At 33.1% G+C, this 13,566-nt stretch overlaps 1 protein-coding gene across 3 annotated transcripts in view; it reads left to right on the top strand.

Annotated features, from left to right (window-relative positions):
* Positions 1-259: 259 nt before the first annotated feature.
* LOC145256286 (metabotropic glutamate receptor 7-like) overlaps positions 260-13,566 on the top strand; it is a 183,166-nt gene continuing 169,859 nt past the window's right edge. For all 3 annotated transcript variants that reach the window (XR_013863963.1, XR_013863965.1, XM_080114993.1), the window contains exons 1-3: positions 260-397; positions 4,233-5,066; positions 10,517-11,953. Coding sequence is in view for 1 of the 3 variants with exons in the window: in XM_080114993.1 (XP_079971119.1) it covers positions 392-397; positions 4,233-5,066; positions 10,517-11,953 (2,277 nt within the window). In the remaining 2 variants the exon portion in view is untranslated. The remainder of the gene's footprint in view (positions 398-4,232; positions 5,067-10,516; positions 11,954-13,566) is intronic.

Raw genomic sequence — 13,566 nt, 5'->3', positions numbered from 1 at the left:
TCATCTTTAAATCAATTCATTTTTTTTCGCTCTGTGACATTTTTGTTCACAACTTGCTTTAAAAGCCATCATTTTATTTTAATTTTCCTGCGCACCTGCATCAGTTTGGCCTGAGGTTATCGATTCCGGATGTTCTCTTTTGTGCTGTCTTACCTTAGACACGTACTTAAACACATTTAAATATTTGATTTTTTGCTTTATTTAACGTTTTTGTTTAGGAATTGTTACTCATTCAACAAGTGCTAACGTAATGGTAATATCGCAAACGATCAACTCATTACCGGAAGAATACAGGATCATCCAAGTGGGAGTGGCAGCGACGGCAATCTAACTGAACAATCGACTTAAATATCCAAATTTATTCCGTGTTTTACCAGACGACAGAACACAAATGAAGGTAACTGCATTCACAGATCATTAATTGAAATTCTGCTAAATATAATCTTATATTGTTTCGGTACAAGAATTGAAAAGTTATTTTCTGCCAACTTGGTTCAGACATTTTCGCTCTTTGGCAAGTCAGTAGTGGGTGAGAAACTTAACGATTTTCTTCATTCTAACCGAAATCGTCCCATCCTCTCAAAGAAAAAGAAACATCAAAATTAAAACTAATGCTATATTTATTGTCTATTCCTTTCCGTAACGGGTACTCTTCTCGTTTAGTATAAAACTGACTTTATCATGTTGAATATTTGAGGTAATTTGTTAGATGTTTAGTATAAAACTGACTTTATCATGTTGAATATTTGAGGTAATTTGTTAGATGTTTAGTATAAAACTGACTTTATCATGTTGAATATTTGAGGTAATTTGTTAGATGTTTAGTATAAAACTGACTTTATCATGTTGAATATTTGAGGTAATTTGTTAGATGTTTAGTATAAAACTGACTTTATCATGTTGAATATTTGAGGTAATTTGTTAGATGTTTAGTATAAAACTGACTTTATCATGTTGAATATTTGAGGTAATTTGTTAGATGTTTAGTATAAAACTGACTTTATCATGTTGAATATTTGAGGTAATTTGTTAGATGTTTAGTATAAAACTGACTTTATCATGTTGAATATTTGAGGTAATTTGTTAGATGTTTAGTATAAAACTGACTTTATCATGTTGAATATTTGCGGTAATTTGTTAGATGTTTAGTATAAAACTGACTTTATCATGTTGAATATTTGAGGTAATTTGTTAGATGTTTAGTATAAAACTGACTTTATCATGTTGAATATTTGGTGTAATTTGTTAGACGTTTAGTATAAAACTGACTTTATCATGTTGAATATTTGAGGTAATTTGTTAGATGTTTAGTATAAAACTGACTTTATCATGTTGAATATTTGAGGTAATTTGTTAGATGTTTAGTATAAAACTGACTTTATCATGTTGAATATTTGAGGTAATTTGTTAGATGTTTAGTATAAAACTGACTTTATCATGTTGAATATTTGAGGTAATTTGTTAGATGTTTAGTATAAAACTGACTTTATCATGTTGAATATTTGAGGTAATTTGTTAGATGTTTAGTATAAAACTGACTTTATCATGTTGAATATTTGAGGTAATTTGTTAGACGTTTAGTATAAAACTGACTTTATCATGTTGAATATTTGAGGTAATTTGTTAGATGTTTAGTATAAAACTGACTTTATCATGTTGAATATTTGAGGTAATTTGTTAGATGTTTAGTATAAAACTGACTTTATCATGTTGAATATTTGAGGTAATTTGTTAGATGTTTAGTATAAAACTGACTTTATCATGTTGAATATTTGAGGTAATTTGTTAGATGTTTAGTATAAAACTGACTTTATCATGTTGAATATTTGAGGTAATTTGTTAGATGTTTAGTATAAAACTGACTTTATCATGTTGAATATTTGAGGTAATTTGTTAGACGTTTAGTATAAAACTGACTTTATCATGTTGAATATTTGAGGTAATTTGTTAGATGTTTAGTATAAAACTGACTTTATCATGTTGAATATTTGAGGTAATTTGTTAAATGTTTAGTATAAAACTGACTTTATCATGTTGGATATTTGAGGTAATTTGTTAGACGTTTAGTATAAAACTGACTTTATCATGTTGAATATTTGGTGTAATTTGTTAGACGGTTAGTATAAAACTGACTTTATCATGTTGAATATTTGAGGTAATTTGTTAGACGTTTAGTATAAAACTGACTTTATCATGTTGAATATTTGGTGTAATTTGTTAGATGTTTAGTATAAAACTGACTTTATCATGTTGAATATTTGAGGTAATTTGTTAAATGTTTAGTATAAAACTGACTTTATCATGTTGAATATTTGAGGTAATTTGTTAGACGTTTAGTATAAAACTGACTTTATCATGTTGAATATTTGGTGTAATTTGTTAGATGTTTAGTATAAAACTGACTTTATCATGTTGAATATTTGAGGTAATTTGTTAAATGTTTAGTATAAAACTGACTTTATCATGTTGAATATTTGAGGTAATTTGTTAGATGTTTAGTATAAAACTGACTTTATCATGTTGAATATTTGAGGTAATTTGTTGAATGTTTAGTATAAAACTGACTTTATCATGTTGAATATTTGAGGTAATTTGTTAGACGTTCAGTATAAAACTGACTTTATCATGTTGAATATTTGAGGTAATTTGTTAGATGTTTAGTTTAAAACTGACTTTATCATGTTGAATATTTGAGGTAATTTGTTAGATGTTTAGTATAAAACTGACTTTATCATGTTGAATATTTGAGGTAATTTGTTAGATGTTTAGTATAAAACTGACTTTATCATGTTGAATATTTGAGGTAATTTGTTAGATGTTTAGTATAAAACTGACTTTATCATGTTGAATATTTGGTGTAATTTGTTAGATGTTTAGTATAAAACTGACTTTATCATGTTGAATATTTGAGGTAATTTGTTAAATGTTTAGTATAAAACTGACTTCATCATGTTGAATATTTGAGGTAATTTGTTAGATGTTTAGTATAAAACTGACTTTATCATGTTGAATATTTGGTGTAATTTGTTAGATGTTTAGTATAAAACTGACTTTATCATGTTGAATATTTGAGGTAATTTGTTAAATGTTTAGTATAAAACTGACTTTATCATGTTGAATATTTGGTGTAATTTGTTAGATGTTTAGTATAAAACTGACTTTATCATGTTGAATATTTGCGGTAATTTGTTAAATGTTTAGTATAAAACTGACTTTATCATGTTGAATATTTGAGGTAATTTGTTAGACGTTTAGTATAAAACTGACTTTATCATGTTGAATATTTGAGGTAATTTGTTAGATGTTTAGTATAAAACTGACTTTATCATGTTGAATATTTGGTGTAATTTGTTAGATGTTTAGTATAAAACTGACTTTATCATGTTGAATATTTGAGGTAATTTGTTAAATGTTTAGTATAAAACTGACTTTATCATGTTGAATATTTGAGGTAATTTGTTAGATGTTTGGGATAAAACTGACTTTATCATGTTGAATATTTGAGGTAATTTGTTAGATGTTTAGTATAAAACTGACTTTATCATGTTGAATATTTGGTGTAATTTGTTAGATGTTTAGTATAAAACTGACTTTATCATGTTGAATATTTGAGGTAATTTGTTAGATGCTTAGTATAAAACTGACTTTATCATGTTGAATATTTGAGGTAATTTGTTAGATGTTTAGTATAAAACTGACTTTATCATGTTGAATATTTGAGGTAATTTGTTAGATGTTCGGGAACTCCTTACCTGCATTTTTCTACGTGTTTTTTATGCACTATTACACATCGATTTGCTTTATCTGATCGCACTTATTTTTATTTTTCAATATCGAAGATCATTTTATATTATAAACGATTAATTGTATAAAATAAATTTAACACACATCAATTAAAGGATATGGCAGAGTCATAATCTTTTCAACAGAATTAGTGCGTAAATCACCACAAACTCGATTGTGACATAGTTTCGATTAAGGACAAACTGACATAAACGTTTAGATCATATCGAATTTTGACGCAATATTTACGATATTATAATCCACGACTGTGTCCATCATGTTAATATTGCTTTCGTTAATATTTAAGATCTTAAATAAAATAACTGAAAATACGAACACAACGTAAGAATTGTGACATAGTTTCGGTTGTAGATGAACAGTGATAGAGATGTCAAACATCATTTATAAAGAGACTTTCAATTTCAATATTGCCGTATCGTACATTTCAGATGATTTGCAACGTTTTCGTACAAATCCATTGGAACTATATTGCACTTCTATACGAAGACGATGTCTATGGGCGACAAGGCGCGGAACTCTTCAGTAAATGCGCCAAAGAAGCGAACATTCATATTAGAGCTAAGCTTGAGATAAATACAAGAAACCTCGATCACATGAGGTTTGATTTATTAAAAGTATCCGGGGTGTTTATTATTGCACAAACTGTTACTGTGAAGAGGTTTTTTGAGAAAGATCGTTTTGGAAGAAAAATGTCATATATGATGTCCGAAACCACAACACTGCACACCAGTTTGTTTGAAGTTCACAGCAATCACGCATTTCTCATCGTACAAAAAGCGTTCTTAAAAAATCAGAAATTTGAACAGCATTGGAAAAATCTTTTTAAGCAAACACCCAAAAACATTGCGTCAAAAAACCCATTCTTTCAGAAAATGATCGATGAGATTTCACAGTGTTCATTCATGAATAATTCTTGTGACATGGAAAACACATCGAAGCTAATTACTTCAAAAATGTCCGAATTTTATTCGACAGAGGCCATCGTGACAGGCTTATACGCAATAACCAGCAAGTTAGGAACGATACTGGAAAAATCCTGTTCATCTAATCCCGCTTGTCCAAGTCTTTTTAAGGAAGGTATTAAAGCTTTTCAAGAGCCGACCAACTACGTGTTTCTGAAAAATGAGCTGGGATATGGCAGAATGAACATCGTGACAGCATTCAACGCAAATGGAACATTGGAAAATCCACCGGACTGGATTTTGTACGAACTTTACTACAGGAAGTATAATAAAACTACCAGGGAATTTTCATTCATAAAAGTAAGTATCATTTTATACATTTATTACATATTTATTTATAACTAGTTTTATTTGTTTTTTTTTTCTGTAGTGCGACACAGGGACTGTTTTAAGGGTTATTCAATGCTAAAACATAACTCATATTTGCAGCACATATTTCAGTCCGTTACCTACTTTTTTCTTGTGGGATTGTTTTAAAGTAAAATTTTACATCAACAAACATGAATAAAACTTTGCAGGAATTGAGGGATATCAAGACGGATGAAGTCGAGGAATTAAATTGTAATCGAGAGATCCTAGAATCCGTCATTGATTCTGTTTTGAAAAAAGCCACAAATTTGTGAAGCTGAAAATAGAACCAATTTAAAAATATTATTTTTCATGAATTTATTTCCTATTATTGTTCGTTTTTGCAAAAATATTCCCATTGTCTTCGTCATATTATGTTAAAAATCCATTAATCCCTCAGTGTGTTCTCAGTGATTTAGCGTCCATTCTGTAGTTTTAAATGAATAAATATTACACGTATATTCATTATTGTTAAGTTTGTTATATTTGACGTTCATCCTCGTCGTCACTGTTAAGTTTGCAGGTTGAAAAAAGTAACGTAGAAAGCAATACAAACGACGACTCAACAAACAAAGGTAGATAAAATAAGAAGTGTATTAGGAAAAGGTAGATTTACAGGATATTTACATAATGGTGTCAAATAAGAGAGTCTTTGCTGGAGAAACATATCTGCTCTCGGCGGCCTTCAGTGGCTTCTGGTGAACACACACTCAGACTAACTGAGTCTTCCTATTTATGTGTAATTACTATCCACATATGCAAATGAATGTGTGCCACCACAACACCCTCCTACCAAGATTTGAAGTCACACAGATTTCAATATCTTTTTCTCTTGGGATTTAACATTAATGGTTCATTAAACTTTCTTTTTCTACCTGATCTTCGGGGTTCAGGTGTATATCGAGGCGGTTCCAAATTAAAGGATTCGTATATGATGTCCATGGTTTCCTCCTCTTCGACTGCTGTTGCATAATCACCATCTTGAATGTGGCGTTTTTTTTAATTTGGTTTAGGTGCCTTTTATGTATATTTTGTGGACCTTTAATCATGTATGTACAATCACCAATGCGTTTATCCACTACTCCACATTCCCAGTAAGAAGTGTTATTCCTGTAGCACTTGAAATATACTCGATCTCCCAAGATATATTTCTTTCTTATCATGTGTGTAGTGTTTCGGACAATTGCCTGTCTTGGCAATAGTTTATCAAACGCTGATTTCACCTATCTGGAAAACATTAAATCAGATGGTGATATGTTTGACAGGGTATTAGGGTGCGGTGTTATCCTATATATTTGCAAAAATTGTTGCAAAGCTTTTTCCGTTGGTATCCCAATGGATTTTTTCAACGCTCGTTTTAACGTGTCCACGAATCTCTCCGCGAGGCCGTTCGATCTTAGATGATACGGCGGAGTAGTGATATGCTTTACTTGGAACGTGTCACAAAATTCCTTAAATTCTGTGGATGTGAATTGAGTTCCATTGTCAGTGACCAGTGTGTCTGGTACACCAAATCGTGCAAATAACTCGTGTAGGAATCCTATTGAGTTGTTCGTTGTTGGATTCCTGCAACGCATTACCTCAGGCCATTTTGTATAACTATCTACTACAATTAAGTAGTAATTTTCTCCTACTGGACCAACGAAGTCCATGTAGATTCTCGACCATGGGTGGTCGGTTTTCGACCAAGGTTTATCTACTATAGGTGGGGATTTTGCCGCTAACTGGCATCCTTCACATCTATTTATTTTTGTAGCTATGTCGACGTCCATGTTACGCCATTATACGTAGCTTCTCATTAGAGACTTCATCCGATTTATCCCCGGATGTCCTGTGCGGAAGTCTCTCAAAATCCTCTTCTACAACGTTTTAGGTATTACTACTCTCTCGCTATATAATAACACATCGTTACATATGATTTTCTGAACCTTTTTGTCATTTATAATTTTTTCTTTTATATCATTTATATATTCATCTTTATCGGCTTCTCTTTTAATGTCCGACAATGTTACCGGTAGTTCTTTAATGATGTTTGCTACCATATTTTTCACTTCGACGTTTGTTCGAATTGCTGCAATCACTGATTCTTCCAAATTATGTTTCTGTGGTATCAGTCTTGAAAGTCCATCCGCATGGCAAATCTTTTTTGATGCTAGATGTTGTAGCTGGAAATCGTAATTCAGTAGGATCGTATCCCAGCGCAGCAATCTATTTGCGGTGTATACAGGCAATACTTTTTTTGATCCGTAGATTGTGACTAATGGTTTATGGTCGGTTTCAAGTATGAATTGTCTACTATATAAATATCGGTGGAATTTAGTCACTGCAAAGATTATACTCAACGCTTCTTTTTCAATCTGTGAATACGCCTTCTCTGCTGGAAGCAGCGTTCTCGAAGCGTAAGCTATCGTCTTTCTAGATCCATTAAGAATGATATGTTGAATGCATGCTCCTATGCCGTAGGAACTAGCGTCACTAGCGACGACTATATTTAATTTTGTGTCATAGTGAGTTAGAAATAATTCAGATGTTAGTGCGCTCTTTATTTTGTAAAACGCGGTTTGACATTCTTGCGTCCAGTTCCAAGGTGTGTCCTTTTTTAGCAGCTCATTTAAGGGAGCTCGCAAATTATGCATCCCTTCAATAAAAGATTGGTAATAATTTGCGAGTTCTAAAATACTCTTCAAGGTTGTTACGTTATTAGGTGCTGGCATGATTTTTTATTGACGCAGATCTTTCTGGGTCTGGACGTCACCCATGTGTATTTATTATATGTCCAAGATACTTAATTTCGTTCATATAAAAGTCGCATTTATTTTCTTTTACTTTAAACCCGAATTCTTGTATTCGAGTGAATACTTGTTTTAAATGCTCCTTATGTTCTTCTAGGGATTTGCTCCTGATAACAATGTCGTCCCGGTATGCACATGCGCACTCAATACCACTTAGCATGGTGTCCATCGCTTGTTGAAAAATGGCAGGCGCTACTTTGATGCCAAAGGGCAACCGGCTGTATTTGTACAATCCCTTATGCGTGTTGATGCATAGTATTTTTTGAGCAATTCTCCTCGACCGGTATTTGTAAATACGCGTCGCTCGCTCAAGTCTATCTTGGAGAAGATATTGCCGCCATTCAACTTTGTGAATATTTCCTCTGGGCTTGGTAGAGGGTAATGGTAATCTTGTAATATGGAGTTTAGACCTGTCGAAAAGTCTGCGCACACTCTTATTTCATCATTCTTTTTCTTTACATATACGTTGGGGGCTGCCCAGTCGCTATGTTCTATTTTTGATAGTATTCCTGTCTGTTCCAATCTGTCTAATTCTTTATTAATCTTTTGCAACCCAGCGAACGGAACGTTTCGCTTTTTTCTAAAAATTGGGCTGGTGTTTTCTTTAAGTTCAAACGAGGCCTTAAATTTATTGCAACGACCTAATTTAGTCATAAATACATCAGGGAATAATTTTTTTTAAGTCCTCTTTTATATTTTCTGTTGTTGGAGTAGAACATTCTATTTTTTTACAGAATGTATTAATTGGCTTATCCCAGAGTCCAAATTTCTCAATTAAATCTATTTCAAACAGGTTTTCGCTATTTTTCAATACGAACATTTTTAATTTCTTCGTAATCCCTTTCAATTTTATCGGAAGGATAACTTCTCCTTCAAATTTTATCTTACCACCAGTTACCGTCCGAGCTGATTTACTTGTTTTCATCATGGTTGGTTTGCCCAACTTTTTCCATGTATTTAAGTTTATTATAGAAATATCGGATCCTGAATCCAGTTGTAATTTTATTGGCGTTTTAAATATTTCCACTTTTATGTATTTTCGCCGATTTTTGTCTAATTTTTCATTTGATTTTGTTTGCTGTACTCTCTTTCTGGTGAAATCTTTATATCTGCAACAATCGCTTTTGTGTTCGACTTTCTTGCAAATGTAGCATTTTTCTTCTTATAAGGGTAATCCGATTCCCAATGTCTTTCTGCGCATCTCTTACAGTTATATCTAGGAAGAGACTTGTTATATTCTTTACTATAATTATAATTATTATATTTGGAATATCTCGTTCCGTTTTGACTGCTTTTATTTGTATAGTTCAAGGTTGGTGTGTATGGTTTTCTAACCTTTCTTACATATGCCACTCCGGATTCTTCTATCTTTTTTGAATCCATTTTTAGTGTAATGACCCTTTCACAATCCTCTGCTAATTTCTGAAGTGTTAAATCTTGCTCAGATTCCAGCTTAGACAACACTCGTCTGCGTATTTCTGCATTTTTCGTGGAGACTAACCCTTGTGCGAAGATTAGGCATTTGAAATCTTCTGCTGTTAGTTCCGCTAGCTTAAAATTATCACAGTTTTTATTGACAACTGATGCGTATGTATAATAATCTTGGTTGTCCATCTTCCTTAGATTCATACACAACCATCTCTTATGAAAAAGAGATATATTCGGATTAAATAATTCTTTTAGTAATTTTACAGCTTCCATGAAATCTAATTCCGTAGTTTTTTAGGTAGTATATAATCTACGAACTTGCTGTGTTCTCTTACACCCAACTTCCTGAGTAAAGGGCTCACTCTCTGGCTATTTGGCCAACTTTTGCAGTCCAGTTGAAAGACATCCTCGTATCTTGTATAGTATGCTTCAAAAGTCTTTTCTCCCCCTGGCACATAATTAAATGTGTCCATGCTATTAAATATAGTTGTATGCGAGATAATTTGGGAAACAACCGTTTCTTTCTTTTAGTGTTGTACTTCGTGAGGAAAATATTTTACAGTTTTCCAATGTTCGCTGAATTATTCTTTTTTTCCGCTTGAGTCGAACTTCTCTTTAGCGTAAAATCCGTTTTTACGACTATATCGTTCGTCAAAACTTGCATTCCTTAGAAGGTCAACCGTTGCGTTGTACTTTTTTTTTAGTGAGTTCTTTCCATTTCTTCGTCAAATTGTTATATTTGACGTTCATCCTCGTCGTCACTGTTAAGTTTGCAGGTTGAAAAAAGTAACGTAGAAAGCAATACAAACGACGACTCAACAAACAAAGGTAGATAAAATAAGAAGTGTATTAGGAAAAGGTATATTTACAGGATATTTACATAATGGTGTCAAATAAGAGAGTCTTTGCTGGAGAAACATATCTGCTCTCGGCGGCCTTCGGTGGCTTCTGGTGAACACACACTCAGACTAACTGAGTCTTCCTATTTATGTGTAATTACTATCCACATATGCAAATGAATTTGTGCCACCACAACAATTATTAAAATAATAATAAAGATACGTTGCCTCCTTCCTTGTTTCTACGCTTCCAACAGCCTAACCTCATGGAATTGGCTTCTCTTGACATTCTCTTGTTAAACCCTGAATGAAAACAGAACTGACACTTTTCTTTTATTTTCAGATTGGAAATTATTCCTCAAATGGATTGAAACTTAGTACAAATATTATTCCTGGATACGACAAGTACGGCAACCGTATTTTGGTAAAAGCAGTGACATGTGAGCCAGGTTTGAATTGCAAAGATTATCAGAAGACTCCAAATTATATCTACAAAAAAGGCGACATACTATTCGTTGGTGTTGTACCAATTCACACGAGAATCCCATCGCAGTCATATTCTTGTGGTAACATCAGAAGGGTGTCCGGAGTTTCTCTGGCAGAGGCTATGCTATTCGCAATTAAAGAACTGAACGAAAGGCGCATCTACAAAAACATTTTTCCAGGGAAGAAGATCGGAATCTTGATTCTAGATACTTGTAGTAGTGACATCATCATTTTGCGAACACTTTTTGCTCTACAAAGAGACGACACACTAATCTGTGGAACGCATCTTAATTGTTCAGAGATTCGAAATAAAGCAATTGTGTATATTGGAGCGTTACTCTCTCAGGTCAGTCTTGCCGTGTCTAAAATGATGACTGCCGAGAATCGGGTGCAGATCAGCTTCGGTTCTACGAGTAATCAGTTAAGCGACAGAAAAGAGCACCCAAACTTTTTGCGAGTCTGCACATCAGATGAAAAGCAAATGAAAGCCATTATCGATTTGTTAGTGAAATTCAGTTGGAAGTACATATCGATTGTCTACAAAGATGACTTGTACGGCAGCTCTTTCAAAGAATCTTTTCTAGATAAATCCAATGAGTACGATATATGCGTGATTCGTGCAATACCCTACACCGAAGGAGTAGATTTTGCAGCAATATTATCAAAGCTTAGACAACGCCCCGAGGCTCAAATAATCATTCTTTTTATCGGGTCGAATCAAATAAACACATTTCTTCAAGGTTTCACTGAGATTATGATAGATAACGAGTTTATTTTCATCGGTTCTGAAGCGTGGTCTAACAAAATCCTGCTTGATGAAAAAGTGTCTAAAAAAATAGAAGGATCTATAACTTTGGGACTGGAAATACAAGAAAACACGGATTTTATTGAATATACAAAAGAGAAAATTCTAAAAGAGAACGATATGAGTGAATGGTTGCAGAATTATATTGAATTGGCCTGCTATTTGCCGCTGAGTTTGAATAAGATGTCCAATATACCATGTCCTCTTAATTACACACTCTACCAGTCGGAAATGAAAAGCGTGTGGATACCGTTTGTCATTGACGCTATAAACGCAGCTGCTATTGGGCTGAACCAATCTATCACGCAAACATGCAGCGACGGGCTTGTGTGCCCGAAACTCTTTGAAAGAATAGGACAATTAATACAAAATATTAAAAATGTTCAGTTGACAAAGACCAGTGGAAAATTTAGAGTGTTTAATGACAACGGAGACGGCGTATTAAATTATATTATTTATAAATTAGAACTCAATGGCATGTACACCAAGGTAAATATTATTTTCAATTTATTAATACCATGGTCAATGTTGATATAACTAATGTACATCCCTCCGTCAAAAAATGACGGAAAAATGATATGCTTCGCCAATGTTCGCACTAATATTCTTATAAAATCATGAAATTACGCAACCAGTGTAATTTTTCATATATAAATTATCGTTATACTTTTGATTACTTAAAGAAAAAGCAAGTTACTGTTTACGTTTTAATTTTCTATTTTTAAATATGATGTCAGACTAGCATTTAAGCTGGAAACATTATTACGTTATCATTTAACACCCTTTTCTTCTTCTTCTTCTTCTTCTTCTTCTTGTTCTTTCTTCTTCTTCTATTATTATTATTATTATTATTATTATTATTATTATTATTATTATTATTTACTTACTCAGTAGGAGATTCACATGAGTCATTATCAGTATATTCTCATTCATACTAATAGATTGGAGTCTTCGTGACAATAAGTTCCCCTAAATTTCCAGCACCGCCGCCTCTTTTAATAACTGTTACAAACATTTTGCATTATTGCAAAAGCTGCTTAGCATTGATTTCTTATTGATAACAATTTTGGTTTTCCTCGAAATCTGAGTGGCAATAAGTCCCCACAAGATCCCACAACTCGCCACAGTCTTTCATTGAAGTCTTAAATGGTTCTCTTCTCAGTCTCTTCATAGTCCCTAACAGTTTCAGATTGTTCGGGTTTGTGTAATGTTCTTTCGGCTGAAAGCCATAAGTTACGATTTGCCAGTTTTCCTTCTTATGGTTTATTATTACCTCTTCCAACATTCCTGAGATGATTTTGTCCGTTTGTACTTTTATGTCTCAGAAGATTTCATGATTTTCATTTTCCAAATTTATCTCGGCTTTGTGATTTCGTCATTTTTGTGCACGTGATCAATGTTTGCATTGTATTTCTTTTGTAATAATTTACTGCATTTTCTTTTGCTCTGTTTAACCCTAACAAGGCATATTGCCACTTGGAATGTAAGCGGATAATGTTTAACTGTAAAGAGTTGAGCAGCGAAATGTCTTACATTACACTAATTACATTTAAATTTCTGCAAGTTATTATAGTCAGAAAAGCAGGAAACGGAGGAAATTCCAAAGTCTAGCAGCCCGAAAAAAAAATAGAGTAGAAGTCTTTCCGGAATCTAACGATATCACCAGAGAAGTGGTGGGATTTTGATGATCATCGAGTTAATCGAAGTTATGTGCGTCGAGAATGCACACGTGCTATGAGTTCATTAGGCCACATTCCATGCAATGGTAACCAACTTTGTAAAACCAGCACATGAATGCGAAATTATGGCGATGGGGCAGATGTTGAAGTTTAGCGGATAATGCGAGATCTATTAGATTTGAGACTCTTTTTAAAACCCTATCTAAGAGGGAGAGACTAGTGGTAAATGCACCCAGATATGGCAACAGTATTTCATACATGGGCGAATTGTGGCGTTGTAAAGATATAGGATGCTATTTGGTGTGAGTAATTTTCTAACACGATAGATGGAGCCCACCTTCTTTGCAGCAGACTGCAATGTGCTTAATGTATTTGTTCCAATGCGTGTTGCTTGTGAATGTTAGGCCGAGGAGTTTGAAAGAT

This window comes from Euprymna scolopes, chromosome 3 (assembly GCF_053919585.1).
Source record: "Euprymna scolopes isolate OS-2025 chromosome 3, ASM5391958v1, whole genome shotgun sequence".
Lineage (NCBI taxonomy): Eukaryota > Metazoa > Mollusca > Cephalopoda > Sepiida > Sepiolidae > Euprymna > Euprymna scolopes.
This window is presented reverse-complemented; position numbering and strand designations above follow the sequence as displayed.